Source organism: Triticum dicoccoides, chromosome 7A, assembly GCF_002162155.2.
Source record: "Triticum dicoccoides isolate Atlit2015 ecotype Zavitan chromosome 7A, WEW_v2.0, whole genome shotgun sequence".
NCBI lineage: Eukaryota > Viridiplantae > Streptophyta > Magnoliopsida > Poales > Poaceae > Triticum > Triticum dicoccoides.
Window position 1 is genome coordinate 86,519,185 of NC_041392.1, and position 14,774 is coordinate 86,533,958.

General features: G+C 48.2%; 1 protein-coding gene across 1 annotated transcript; it reads right to left on the reverse strand.

The window, feature by feature from the left end:
• Positions 1-211: 211 nt before the first annotated feature.
• Positions 212-14,746, reverse strand: LOC119332633 (histone-lysine N-methyltransferase EZ1-like). Its single transcript, XM_037605797.1, has 16 exons — positions 14,643-14,746; positions 13,893-14,023; positions 13,472-13,794; positions 13,188-13,349; positions 11,740-11,824; positions 11,470-11,619; positions 11,338-11,385; positions 11,201-11,269; positions 10,382-11,082; positions 3,928-4,063; positions 3,622-3,842; positions 2,854-2,985; positions 1,917-2,007; positions 1,094-1,141; positions 889-1,017; positions 212-736 (listed from the first exon to the last, which is right to left on the reverse strand). Exons 2-16 carry the CDS (start codon positions 13,989-13,991, stop codon positions 467-469), a joined length of 2,664 nt encoding a protein of 887 aa, XP_037461694.1. The 5' UTR covers positions 13,992-14,023; positions 14,643-14,746; the 3' UTR covers positions 212-466.
• Positions 14,747-14,774: the final 28 nt, after the last annotated feature.

Genomic DNA, 14,774 nt, shown 5'->3' on the forward strand with positions numbered 1-14,774 from the left:
GGCGGCCTCCTCTTCTTGCCAACATGTGCACTGCCATTGGCAAGCACAGCTCCTCGCTTCATTGCCTGAATGTCCACTCGTCAGTTAGAATGTTCAGTAACCAGTGAGTCGTGATCAATAACTGTGGGCATTGCTCGAACAAACACATCACTCGCAATAGCGTCGTGGTGCCATGATCAACCCATGCGGCTACATCAAACAAACACACCACCAAAGGGTACATGAACTTTTGAGAGGGCAAACACACCACCAAAGGCAGCCCAGCTGCATTGGGCATGGAGCAACCATATAGCGGTTAAAAAACCGTTCACGTTCCATCCACAGGTTCCGACACAAATGGGGTTCTCAACTTCTGACACTACAACAGTGGGCCAAGGAATGAATGTCAGGTTAAGGTACAACAGCATGCTAACAACTACCCAATTCTGGCCCTGAACAAAAGAATCAACCAATGATGGATGTCTCTTCAGTGGGCGAGCTTCTTGGCCCGCCCGCTGGAAGGCTGCCCGGGGTCTTTCGCTCCAGGAGCGTCGGGCTTTCGAGCCCACACGGGGGCTCGGTCAGGCTCGTAGCGGTAATCATAGAAGATCTCCTCGCCTGAACCGATCCGCTCTTTGGCAAATATGCCTACCCTGTGATCGCCTGCTACCATGATGACCTTGGCATAGCAATTCGGGTCAGGGGAGTGGTTGGCAAACTTCAGCTTGTCGCCCATTCTGAAGGCATCCAGAACAAACTGCATTCAAAGAGTAGAGTAAGGGAACAGCGGACGGATCAGATGTAAAATGCTAGGCTTTGAATGAAGAGTTGAGAAGGATATCTAGTGATCAGTCCGGCATATAGCCCTGAATGTTGAGACGACTGTAGATGGTAACCTTGTACACCTACCTCATTATTCAGGTTGAACAGGAACGACGAATTCTCACGGTCATATATCTTCCCACGCTTGTCTGCTTCCTTGTGAGAGATAAGCTCCCCAGTGTACTCGCCAAGATACTCATGCTTGCTAACAGTATTCTGAAGATTATGGAAAAGATAAATAAGATGAATTAAAGGGGAAGAGCGATGGAGAAGATGGACGGAGCAATCTTACCTTGAGAAATGCTCCCCAGCCAGAAACATCAGATCTCCCAAGCAAGACCTGAAAACAAAGTAATGACTATTCAAAACCATGAACAGAACAATTTGTTCAAAACAGAACCCAGGCCTTATAATGGACATCAAGTCTTTTATCGAGAAGCGTGTGTTTTGCCAGCTATTTCATGTGTTGTGTCACAACATCAAGTCCAACGAGAACATTAAAATGGCTGTCGTGTACAAGAATTCGGCTTTGCAATTCAGTCGCTTATCACAACTAATGCCCTTTTCAGTAAGGAGTGGCAATGCTGGCATTGCCCTGTTCTATTTTTCCTTCATTTCAGAAGAAAAATGATGTCCCTGCTTAAATTGATGGTAAAAATAATCTCTTAAGAGAACGCCCAATTTAAATCAAAATCATATCCTAATTGGTTCATAACTAGCTCGGTACTAACCATAAACAAGAGCCACTGCTCAGAAGTTCTAAATTACTGCTATATCAATACCAGCCTCAACAGTAATCAGAACTAGCTCAAAGAGATGAAGACAATTAAATCATGTTTAAATCACATCTACCAGTTCAGGTATCTAAGCCTGCAATTTTGCACACAAAGAATCTGTGGTTCTTATCTTTATTCTGTTACTCCCTCCATTCCAAAATAGATGACCCAACTTTGTACTAATTTTGTACTAAAGTTAGTATAAAGTTGAGTCATCTATTTTGGAACGGAGGGAGTAGATGACAGTGCCAACCAAAGAAATCAGCAAATCAAGTCGACTCGAAGAAATATAACCAAGATGTTCATAACATGTGATAAACTGAAGTGTAAATTTTTTACCCTTTGTTGTTGTTTAAGAAGTAGCTTCATGTTCCGGCATTCATAATTATCACCTCTTTGGTTAGGAACTCCCAGTGAACCATCACCACACCTGTAGGTTAGAAATGGAACAGTTTAATGCAATGATGATTTACTCCGCAATAATTACAGACGAGACAACATTTCAAGCTAGAACAGTTTGCAAAGCATGATTCAACATTAATAAAATTGTCCATGAACAGCTTACAACTTTATGGGTTCTACGAAACATCCATTGTGAACAAGATACTGTTCCATGATTTTACATAGTACGTGCATAAACAATGGGAAACCCGATAAGTTTTAGACCCTTTAACAATGCACTGGCGCACCACGCACATAAGCATTCAATCAAGCGTGTTAACAACAGGGTGAATCATGTCAAATTACTATGTGTGATGATTGTCAACTGTAGCTGATGGCTACAAAATTAAAATCATCAATTTATCATTTATCAACCCCCTTGTTTAAGGCTTTTAGCTGCAGAACTGTATCTTGAGATGCTAAAATGTTATCAAGCAAGAGTATTTGTGCACTTCTAATAATAGATTCACCATCCAACAAAGCTCTTCATGAACAGATGAGATACTTGTGTGACACATATATTTGAGCTTTTGCAGAATTACCACCCATACTTGCGATGCAGCAACTTACAACGTGCAGATTTACTTCTGTTGGCGCCGCTGTGTGCAATTTCAAATGGATGACTAATTCTCAAATATCAGGTGGTAAAACAGAAGCATCATGGAAATTTTCGAAGGCAAACTTGGTGAATTATGAACTAATCTGCTACAGATGAGATTGTAGAAGTGCAAAGAACAAAATACACAAGTCCTGGTGATGCAATTTTCTATACATTGATACTGGTGAATTAACTACATATGCCTTCAAAGGTTCATATGATTGTGCAAATACATACCCGACCCAGCAGTTTCTGCACACGTCAGGATCACATTCCCTGTCAGCAGCAAAGCATGGACACTGGCGACTGCGACACTGGCTCTTAGCACAATGACAACCTCGAAAACGGTTCTTGCACATTTTCGGACACCTGAAATGCAAAGGGAATAAACTTCCAGTTACTCGCACCAATTGCTACATTATGACAGCAGGATGAGGATACAAAATTGTTTGCATGTCTGTTTTATGTGTTTTTATAGTTTTGATTCCATTCACAACTGAAATTTCTCAAACTAAGCAATAATGACAAAGTATCCATGACCATAAATTAGTCTGATTTTATTCTCTACGGAGAGTTAATCATGTACAACACAGCTTTAAAAATATCGTTTGAATCCAATACTAGCTTGGGTGTTGTCTAAAAAGAGTTAGGTGTGCTAAAAAGTAACGAGAAAACAACTCAGCACTAAAGTATTCAATCATTCTACTAAACAATTTCATAGAATATGAAATCAAACTATATTTCTAGATATCGAGTAGTGTTTTCATGAGCAATTGTATTAGTATCCAGAAGGACAAGCATTCTTAGTTCACATGTGACAGGATTAATCCAAGAAAAATATATATACCAGCAAAATGAAAAGGTAAGTTGGTCTGTGGGAAAGAACGGCAGTAGTCAATAACTAGAAGAACTCCATAGTAAACAGAAAAAAGCACATATACTTCAGATGCATATAACTTATGCTATAATTGTGCAAGTTGTTGTAAAGGAAAATAATCGACTCACCCACAGTATTTCTCACAGCATGTCCCATTTACGAGACATGGACACTGTTTCCCACATGATGATTGACAACCACATGGATTATATTGCCGACAAGGCTGATCTTTCCTTTCTGTAATCCTTTTCCTTATAAAATGGTAACCTGCAGATTTCCAGGTGTACTTCAAACGACGAACTCTACCTCGCCTTCTAATAAATCGTGATCTCACGCGCAACTCATGTCCCTGAGATGTTAACATTGGCAGCATGAAAATAAGAAACCACCTGGGTGAAAAATAAAAAATAACATAGGGGTAGAGTGAACCAAACCTTTATATATCCTTTGACGAGGGAATCACCCCTGCTAAGAGTTCCAGATGCGCTGCTGTTTTCAATATAACTCATATAATGAAAAACATCGCTGCATGTTTTCATTCCACAGAGAAGGTTCCGAGCAATTAAACAACTGCATGAAAAAAACATGAATTCAGTGTGACTATTAATTCTGGGAAACAGGGTAAACTTATGACTATAATAATGATAAAGGAGAGCAGCGATTTGGCTCCCAGATTCATGTGCTCCCACTGTGAGCAGCAACAATTCAAAAGACACATGAAAGTGTCGTACCCTTGCAATTTTCATGGAAAATTGAGTATTGTTTGCACCTTGGAGAAAAAATAGTGCCTAAAAATTTAAGTGGTGGTGGGATCCTTGTGGTTCACATTTAAAACTTTAACCATTAATATAGGTAGTATATGCCTTGACACTATGAAGACAATGTCATTAGTGGAAAATCTGTTTGTAATATATGATGGATAAGTCTGTGTACTAGGGTCCTTGTGGGGCTGCAGCACATGGTCCTTGTGGCAGTTAGGAGGATAAAGTCCTTGACCATCAAGGACTGTCAGTTAGCATCTTAGACTAGCATCTTAGACTGGCATCTTGGCAGCATCTTAGCATATGCCTTGGCTGGCTAGCAGCCTATAAATATGTATCCCCAACCCCTCGGGTTGGCATGGCATTGTGTGAGAAATAAACCAACGAAAATTGTCCCAACTCTCCTAGTGTCATCCACAACTATCAATGCTCAGGTTGAAAGGTCTAACAAGTGGTATCAGAGCCTCGTTAACCTGCACCCTGAGCATTTCCTGTGAGCAGCCCAAGTCGGTAGCAGCAGCTGCTCCGCCTGCCTCTGGTTACCTTCCTCCCTCCGGACTGTCGAGCAGCAGCTCGTCTTCATCAGCCTCCTCTTCACGCAACAGCCCCCCTGCAGCGAGCCATGTCTGCAGGTCGCTCTCAGCACACGGCTACCTCGAGCATGCGGCGCCGGCAAGAGGCCGAGCGCGCCGTGGCAGAGGAGCGTGAGCGAGCGGCTGTAGCAGCGGCTGCTGCGGCGGCAAGAGTGTCGAGGCTGGCTGCAGCGGAGCTGGCAGCAGCCAGAGCGGAGGTAGAAGCAGCCAGGGCGGAGGTAGAAGCAGCAGCAGCAGCAGAAGCAGCCCGTGAGGCTACGGCGGATGCCAAGGCACTCCGCGGCAGCCCCGGCAGCTCCAGCAGCTCCGCGCCTGCGGACGACGGCGCCGACGCAGATCGCGCCAAAGTGGCGCAGGAGCGGACGGCGCAGTGGGCAGCCGAGCACGCCCGTGCTCCAGGTGGAGGCGCGCACCGCGACGGCGGCTGCAACGACCAGGACCGCGGCCTCTACGAGGTCCGGACTGTGGTCAGGGATGTTGGTTCCAGTGTTGGGTGGCCTACCCTCACTAAAACCAACTACGTCGAGTGGGCCGGGATCATGAAGGTCAGGCTCCAGGTGCGGCGCATGTGGGAGGCAGTCCAGGACAGCAACGTCGACCACCTAGAGGATCGACGGGCACTGGACGCCCTCATCGCCGCAGTCCCGCCCGAGATGCAGTTCTCGCTTTCCAACAAGCGGACTGCCAAGGAGGCTTGGGACGCCATCGCCGCAGCACGCATCGGCAGCGACCGTGCTCGCAAGTCCACCCTGCAGACACTTCGTAAGGAGTGGGAGAACCTGGGCTTCAAGCCAGGTGAGGACGTTGATGACTTTGCTCTCCGTCTCAACACTCTGCTGCAGAAGATGGTGAAGTTTGGCGATGCCACCTACACCGAGGAGAGAGCTGTCGAGAAGCTTTTTCGGTGCATTCCCGAGAAGTACAAGCAGATGGCTCGCTCGATCGAGTCGTTGCTGGACCTCTCCACGATGACGATCGAGGAGGCGATAGGTCGACTCAAGGTCTTCGACACCGACGAGCCACAGCCCCCCTCGGGGCCCGTCACCACCGGCGGGAAGCTGCTCCTAACTCGGGAGCAGTGGGATCCCAGCCTTGGTGACAGGAAGAAGGGGGAGCCTTCCTCCTCGACGGGCGGCCGCAAGCGTGGCAAGCAGCGTAAGGCGCGAAGAGGCCCCCCGGGCAGGGCACAAGGACGTGCCGAAGGTGACGCCCGCGGAGGCGCCAAGGACGGCGCCGCTGGCAAGCCCAGGCCGGCACAAGACAACAGTTGCCACAACTGTGGCCGGTTTGGCCATTGGGCCAATGAGTGTCGGCAACCACGACAAGGCCAGGCTCACGTCGCACAGGCGAAGGAGGAGGAGACGGCTCTGTTCATGGCGCATGCAAGCATTGAGCTACCCTCGGCGACTCCAGTCACAAAGGCTTTCATCCACCTCGATGAGCCAAAAGCACACACTCTTCTCGGCGATGGCTCCGGGAAGGACAAGGCTACGGGGTGGTGCCTCGACACCGGCGCCACCCACCACATGACCGGTCGAAGGGAATTCTTCGCCGAGTTCGACTCCGATGCGCGAGGCTCCGTCAAGTTCGGGGATGCCTCCGATGTGGAGATAAAGGGCGTCGGCTCCGTCATCTTCACCAACAAGATGGGAGAGCACCGGCTGCTCACCGGTGTCTACTACATCCCCGCGCTAAGGAATTCCATCATCAGCTTGGGACAGCTGGATGAGAACGGCTCACGCGTGCTGATTGAGCATGGGGTCCTACGCATCTGGGATCGCCAGCGTCGCCTTCTCGCCAAGGTGCCTAGAGGTGAAAATCGACTCTACGTCCTTGATGTGCAGGTGGCACAACCGGTCTGTCTCGCTGTTCGTCGAGACGACGAGGCGTGGCAGTGGCATGAGCGCTTTGGGCACCTTCACTTTGAGGCCCTGAAGCGTCTAAGTGCCAAGGAGATGGTGCGAGGCCTGCCATGCCTCGACCATGTGGAGCAGTTCTGCGACATCTGCGTACTGACAAAGCAGAGACGACTCCCCTTTCCCCAACAGGCGAGTTTTCGGGCTAAGGAGAAGCTGGAGCTCGTGCACGGAGACCTGTGCGGCCCGGTGACGCCAGCCACACCAGGAGGTCGACGCTACTTCCTGCTGCTCGTCGACGATCTCTCCCGCTACATGTGGGTGATGATCCTCGGCAGTAAGGGAGAAGCGGCGGACGCCATCAGGGGCGCGCAGGTTGGTGTGGAGGCGGAGAGCGGCCGCAAATTGCGCGTGTTGCGCACTGACAACGGCGGCGAGTTCACGGCGGCCGAATTCGCGTCGTACTGCGCCGATGAGGGCATCCAGCGCCACTACTCCGCGCCGTACAGCCCACAGCAAAACGGCGTCGTCGAGCGGCGCAACCAGACGGTTGTGGGGATGGCTCGGGCTCTCCTCAAGCAGAGAGGGATGCCGGCTGTCTTCTGGGGAGAGGCGGTGCTAACGGCCGTCTACATCCTCAACCGCTCTCCTACTAAGGCACTCGACGGCAGAACTCCGCACGAGGCCTGGCATGGGCGGAAGCCGGCGGTCTCTCATTTGCGGGTCTTTGGCTGCCTTGCGTTCGCCAAGGAGCTCGGCCACATCGGCAAGCTCGACGACAGGAGCACTCCGGGAGTCTTCATCGGCTACGCGGAGGGCTCAAAGGCCTACCGCATCCTCGACCCAAAGACACAACGTGTGCGCACAGCGCGAGACGTCGTGTTCAACGAAGGGCGAGGGTGGCAATGGGACAAGGCGGTGGACGACGGCTCGACGCCGACGTTGACGACTTCATTGTCGAGTACGCTCACTTCAAGGAAGCTGGGGGAGCAAGCAGCTCCTCTTCACCGGGCACGTCTACCCCGGCCCCCAAAACTACATCGACTCCGGCGCCTGCTACACCGACGACACCACAACCGGCGACGCCGCATACTCCAGCCCCGGCGGTCGCCACTCCGGGCTCGTCTTCATCAGCACCAGCTCACGCAGAGCACAACCCGATGAAGTTCGCTTCCCCGCTCACTCACGACGAGGAGCGGGTCGACGCATGGAATGGAGGCGAACAGCTGCGGTATCGCACGATGGATGATCTACTCGGCGACCAGCCGGTGCCGGGACTGATGCCACGTGACCTGGAGGCGCAGCTACAGCTCGTGTGTGAAGACGGCGAACCACGGTCCTTTGCAGAGGCCGAGAGAGACGCGGCATGGCGCGCCGCGATGCAGTTGGAGATGGATGCGGTCGAGCAAAACCGCACCTGGGAGCTCGCTGATCTCCCTCGAGGTCACCGCGCAATCACCCTTAAGTGGGTGTTCAAGCTGAAGAGGGATGGAGCCGGCGCCATCATCAAGCACAAGGCTCGCTTGGTGGCCCGAGGCTTCTTGCAGCAGGAAGGAGTCGACTTCGACGACGCTTTCGCTCCCGTGGCACGGATGGAGTCCGTGCGACTTCTCCTTGCGCTGGCGGCCCAGGAGGGCTGGCGTGTCCACCACATGGACGTTAAGTCGGCATTCCTCAACGGCGACTTGAAGGAGGAAGTCTACGTGCATCAGCCACCTGGGTTTACGATTCCCAGCCAGGAGGGCAAGGTGCTCCACCTGCGCAAGGCTCTCTATGGCCTGCGGCAGGCGCCCAGGGCGTGGAACGCCAAGCTGGACTCCACGCTGAAGAAGATGGGTTTCGAGCAGAGCCCGCATGAGGCTGCCGTCTACCGACGGGGGAGTGGAGGAAATGCCCTACTGGTAGGCGTCTACGTTGACGACCTGGTGATCACCGGCACCAAAGGTGCAGAGGTGGCGGCGTTCAAGGAAGACATGAAGGCCACGTTCCAGATGAGTGACCTGGGGCTCCTCTCCTTCTATCTAGGGATTGAGGTGCACCAGGACCACTCCGGGATCGTGCTTCGACAGTCCGCCTACGCCAAGCGCATCGTTGAGCTAGCTGGGCTCACCAACTGCCATCCAGCTCTCACTCCGATGGAGGAGAGGCTGAAACTGAGCCGCGACAGCACGACGGAGGAAGTGGATGCTACGCAGTACCGACGCCTTGTGGGGAGCCTTCGCTACCTCACTCACACACGGCCGGACTTGGCATTCTCCGTCGGCTATGTCAGTCGGTTCATGGAGCGACCAACGTCGAAACACCAGCAGGCAGTGAAGAGGATCGTCCGCTACATAGCAGGGACCCTCGACCACGGCCTCCACTACCCTAGGTGTCCTGGGGCGGCACACTTCGTCGGGTACAGCGACAGCGACCACGCCGGCGACATCGACACCAGCAAGAGCACGAGCGGGATCCTCCTCTTCCTCGGCAAGTGTCTCATGAGCTGGCAATCAGTCAAGCAGCAGGTGGTGGCCCTGTCCAGCTGTGAGGCTGAGTACATAGCGGCCTCCACCGCCTGTACTCAGGCGCTCTGGCTTGCTCGACTGCTTGGTGATCTTCTCGTTCAAGACACCAGAACGGTGCAGCTCCTGGTGGACAGCAAGTCCGCCCTGGCCCTGGCAAAGAACCCCGTGTTCCACGAACGGAGCAAGCACATCCGACTGAGGTATCACTTCATCCGCAGCTGTGTGGAAGAAGGGAGCATCGAGGCGAGCTACATCAACACCAAGGATCAGCTCGCAGACCTGCTCACCAAGCCCCTTGGGAGGGTCAAGTTCCTCGAACTTTGCTCCAGGATTGGGATGATTCAACTCTCCCACAAGACGACGTACAAGACTTAGGGGGAGAATGATGGATAAGTCTGTGTACTAGGGTCCTTGTGGGGCTGCAGCACATGGTCCTTGTGGCAGTTAGGAGGATAAAGTCCTTGACCATCAAGGACTGTCAGTTAGCATCTTAGACTAGCATCTTAGACTAGCATCTTAGACTGGCATCTTGGCAGCATCTTAGCATATGCCTTGGCTGGCTAGCAGCCTATAAATATGTATCCCCAACCCCTCGGGTTGGCATGGCATTGTGTGAGAAATAAACCAACGAAAATTGTCCCAACTCTCCTAGTGTCATCCACAACTATCAATGCTCAGGTTGAAAGGTCTAACAATATATAGTTATGAGGAGATGGCCTCAACTTTTAGTCATAGAAAGATCATAAACATTTCCTCCCCCAGCATTTTTTTCAATCCCTGGTACTCTGCGCTTGTAAGATAGTGAGAAAACAGCATGCAAAAGGAAATGATGGGAATACCATATGTAAAAGGAATGAATTGTCTACTCAGTGAGGAACCATAGTCAAAGTCTTCCGAGTGGCAGAGTTTAAAACAATTCACATATAACCTTTACTCAGTTCAGAAAAATGTTTTACAGGTTATGTAAAGCCACACACACAAAATTGCCTGACTGGTTGTATGATACTCCCTCCATCCCATAATATTAGATCTTATTACATCCAATATATGAGTATATTGGATGTAATAAGATCTTATATTATGGGACGGAGGGAGTACTAAGCAACACATAAACAAGTGCAAGGTAATGAAACCACTGATATAATGATGGTGATCAGGATAAGGGTCCAACCTGTTCCTTCCAAAAATCTCCAAACCTTTCACCAGAAGCCCTTGTTCAATCACCTTCCAGGATCTACAATTATTTTCTTGCCTGCATATATTCTCCTCAACATCTTCTATCATCGAACTATCATGGCCATCTGTTGCTGAATGTTCGTTCTTGGTTTCCACTGTTGAATCATTACGATCTTCCCCTGAAGCTAAACTATTCTCCATTTGAGGCGCATCCTTCTTCCGAGAACTTCTTGTGCTTGGAGAATTCTGTTGTTGGGATGCAACTGAATCCTTGTGTCCATTTCGTGTATCAGATCTAAGCTTCATGTCCCTTGGCCAGAGGCATCCACCAGAATTAGAATCTGATGGTGCCACTTCTCTTTGTCCTTTCTTCACACTCATAAGAATCCGCTCGGCGATTCTTCTATTAGTACTTTTCCTGATTCCACCTTTCGGGCTAATTTTGACTTTTGATTGACAAGATGATTGTTGTGGAGATTTAGTGCTCATTGGATGTCCTTCTGAGTCACTGCTTTCTGAGGCAACCCTTTGGGTTGAAGAGCCTTCACTTTGTTGGGATTTGGCTTTCTTACCACTAGAACCCTGTTTTTTCTTATTTGAGCTTAACTGGTTCCTTGTATTATCGGATGAGTGAGTTGGCTCCTCTATGTCAAGCATGTCAGAATCAACTGTGGTAGTAGCCTCTGGTTTAGGAGCCTGAAAAAACGTGGTTTGTAAAACAATGTCAATGCAAGTCACATGCTTATGTTTCAAAATCCAAATTGTCAGACAAGACAAGCCAATTTTCAGAAGTCATACACCATAAAATACAAACCAGTTTATAACAATGAATACCACATGGTACACCATCATCCATGCTGTTCCAAGGTGGTTGCTTTTCTGTCTGTATGAGAACACACAAATTAGAATACCTCCCAATTTTGGAAATAACTATTGAACTTCAAAACTTACAGGAAATACTAAATCTTGAGAACACCCATGTAGTTTGCAATCAAAAACCTGCCAATATCAAGATGGGCAGAATATTCATCAGCAAACCAGAGGCATTACAGAAAGCATATGATGGTTAACAGATGAACGTACTAGACATCGGCGACAAAAGAGATTGTCAAAGGAATCCAATGCTGCATCCAAATCTTTATCACGGTAGAGATCTTCCACTTTGGCATTAAGTTCAGAAACCTTTTTAAGAGAACCCTCAGTTTTCTCCCCATTTAGGATCTCATATCTGGACTGTAAAATAGGGCTATATGTGTTAATTGTCAATAGCGAAAATGTGAACTGGAAAAGGAAAAGCCCAAATGGCCAAAATGTTATTGAGATTATGTGAATGATTATGAACAGAAAACTAGCCTTTATATCACCAGCTGCCCTATCAAAAAAACGAGCTAGGGTTTCCAGCACTGCATCAGACATGCCACATTCTTGAATTGTCATCCTAACATAAGAGTAGCAGAGGAACATAATTAATTACATAGTCATCAAATCACCCATTGAGAAGAAGGTGTATAGCAGAAGCCTAAATCTATTTTTGGTCTATCCAGGTTAAAGAAGGTGTGTAAACTCATCAACAGACTACGCAGAATATAGTTGGACAACATAAACTTCACATTAAAGTTCCTTGAAGAGTACACTAGAAACAAAGCATGCAGCCCATTTTAAGTAACATAAGCCTACTTTTCTGGAGGTCCAAGCTAGTCTAGTCCGATTATGCAAACCAATTAAACATTTTGCAGTCTCACCTTAGGTAGAAAGGAAGAAGAAAGACACGAAAGTGGTAATGAATTATCCAAGTTCTTTATTAGACGAAAATAAAGTGAAGCAATGCAGGCCACAATAATTACTTAGTGATACTTCGTATTCATATTAGTTAAATACTCCCTCTGTTCACTTTTATAAGACATTTTAGACAGTTCAGACAGCACCCAAAACAATTCAATGTCAGCTGTCTGAAACGTCTTATAAAAAAGAACGGAGGAAGTACTTTACAACTCTTGATGTACCCCCGACATTCCCTTTTCGGCGTTGTGTTTCCAATTTTGCCAAGACCAAGGATTTCCAGCGCAGAGTGCCCGCAAAGATTTTGGTCATTTTACCGTCACGCAAACCCCAGCTCTTTGTTCACATCATCTCATAACTGCACCATCGCCCAGCTCTCGTATTCATAACACGCTATCTTGCAAAAATTGCAAACAGATTCGCTCCTGTTTTTTCTCTCTTGATCTCACACATCAACCTTGCGCACTACTGCTGTCCTGCATGTATTTATTGTGGATAAAGGAGGAACGAGAGAAGATAACGGGCATGTGTTCTGGGTGTATTTAGTACGGCCATAGATTGTGGAGATCAATGGGTTAAGAGCCGATTAGAGATTAGTGAGAGGACTGGACACGAAAACTAATCATCTGACTTCCTAATGTGCTTCCTAAATAGGAATTTCAACAGAAAAAAACACCACCAAAATAGGAACGGATGGAGTATTATGTTTCAAGAGAAAAAATGAGACAATCCTTTAACTTAAAAGTAAATTGTGCGCAACGTATTTTTTTCAGGAAACTATTAATTGCTTATGTATCCTAAAACCATAAGCTGCTTGTATCCTAATGTAGCGTGGTTCCCGTATTAAAATACAAATACAACAAATGTATTTCTTCCAAGAAAAGTAAGTGGGGTAGCATTTATTTGAGGAACTGTGATATTAAAACTAGCCCATCTGTGAATCACAAATAAGTGCAGAAGTTAAGCCAAAGCTAAGGCAAAATAATGCAAAAGAAAACAAAGGAATGCCCCAAGTTGTTTACCGAATAAGACAGTCTTCAGAAACTTTGAACTCCTTTTTCTCCTCTTCATCCTCAACAGCTTCATCCTCACTATCACTGCAAATTAAAGCTTCACCACAATTTGCATCATAGTAAATCCTTCGTCGACCAAGTACAGATTGGTCTTCTGTCATCCTCTGGTTCCTGCATGAAACCCCGAGAAAAGTTTTGTCTCAAGAAACCCTACGAGACCTTACTGAAGGAAACTCATTTGCATGCAGCAGGGGTTTGGGGAGGTTGAGAAGTGCATGTGGTTATAAACAGACCTGTCCAAAAATGTCCATGTTGTATAAGGCGGAATTTTTGGTGCTTCTGGTAGTTTAATTGGCCTAGTGACATTCTTTGCAGCTAGATTTCCACCCAACATAACAGTTGACGTGGCATAGGAGCTTTCTTCGTCAGAACTGACACCATCTTCGTCAGCAAGGGATACTACAATACGAGGCCCAGAAGAGAGTACATCGTCTTGCCTACTTGTCAGCAGATTCGAGTCAGTGCTATTTGATGTACTTCTTTGCCAGATTTTTGAAGAATTGCCAGTGCTTTGTGTAACGGGGCTGAGCTTTATCTTGTTATCCTCTATCCTATTCTGGAAAAAAAAATATAACAATCAGAAGAAAAGAACAACATGAACATCTGATAACAAAAAGTACTGAGAGAAATACAGAATGTGTGATCTCAAAGCACCTTAATGTAAGTAAAACGATCTGCTGTAACTTTCTTCTTCAACGAGTCAATAACACGCAAAATGTGCCGGGAGGCCTCACTTCTTTCTTCTTCTGACATATTAGCCTTACTATCTTGACTCTTGAGTAAACCTACACATGTAGTAACTTTAGCATAACAAGCATAACACAAACTCATCATATCATAGCTGTATGATTGAAGGGTAAAATTATCGAAGCCAGAAGACAACCAACTTTTGAGTGCCACTAATTAGTTGGTCTCAACATTTTCAGGCACAATGTTAGGCATAAAATGGCATCGCGATCACAAACTGTAAGCGCATAATGATACTGCACACCATAGAGAACAGACAAACTACTACAAATCTACAATAAATAGGCACCATCGTCCAGTTTACTGTCAGTCATGTATAAGCGTCCAATATTTCTGCGGGTTATTAGGGTACTATATCCAAACGGCAGCACTCGAAAATAAATGAAGCGGTTCTTCAGTAACGGAACGGGCGGACCATGACAAAAAACACAAAGGGTGGCTCGTGAATACTCCTATGCCTACTAGAAGGGAGAAACGCGGAATAAAACGCGCGAACTCAGCCGCCACCCGTTTCAGGCCGTCGGAGCGTAACCACGCGGCGCCCAACCCGCGCCGCATTCCGCGTCGCCGCGCCATGCGCGGATCTACACGGCGCGCGCAGCGGCGGCCTGTTTCGGGGCGGAAGCGGCTGCCGCGTGACCGGAAGGAAGGGCGTACCTGAGAGCCAATGTCGGCGGTCGCGGACGCGGCGGAGACGGCAGGGACGGGCCGAGGCGGGGCGGGAACCGCGGCGGCGGCGGAGGCGCGGGCCGGGGAGGAGGGGGTGCGGCGGCCGCTCTAGGGCAGAGC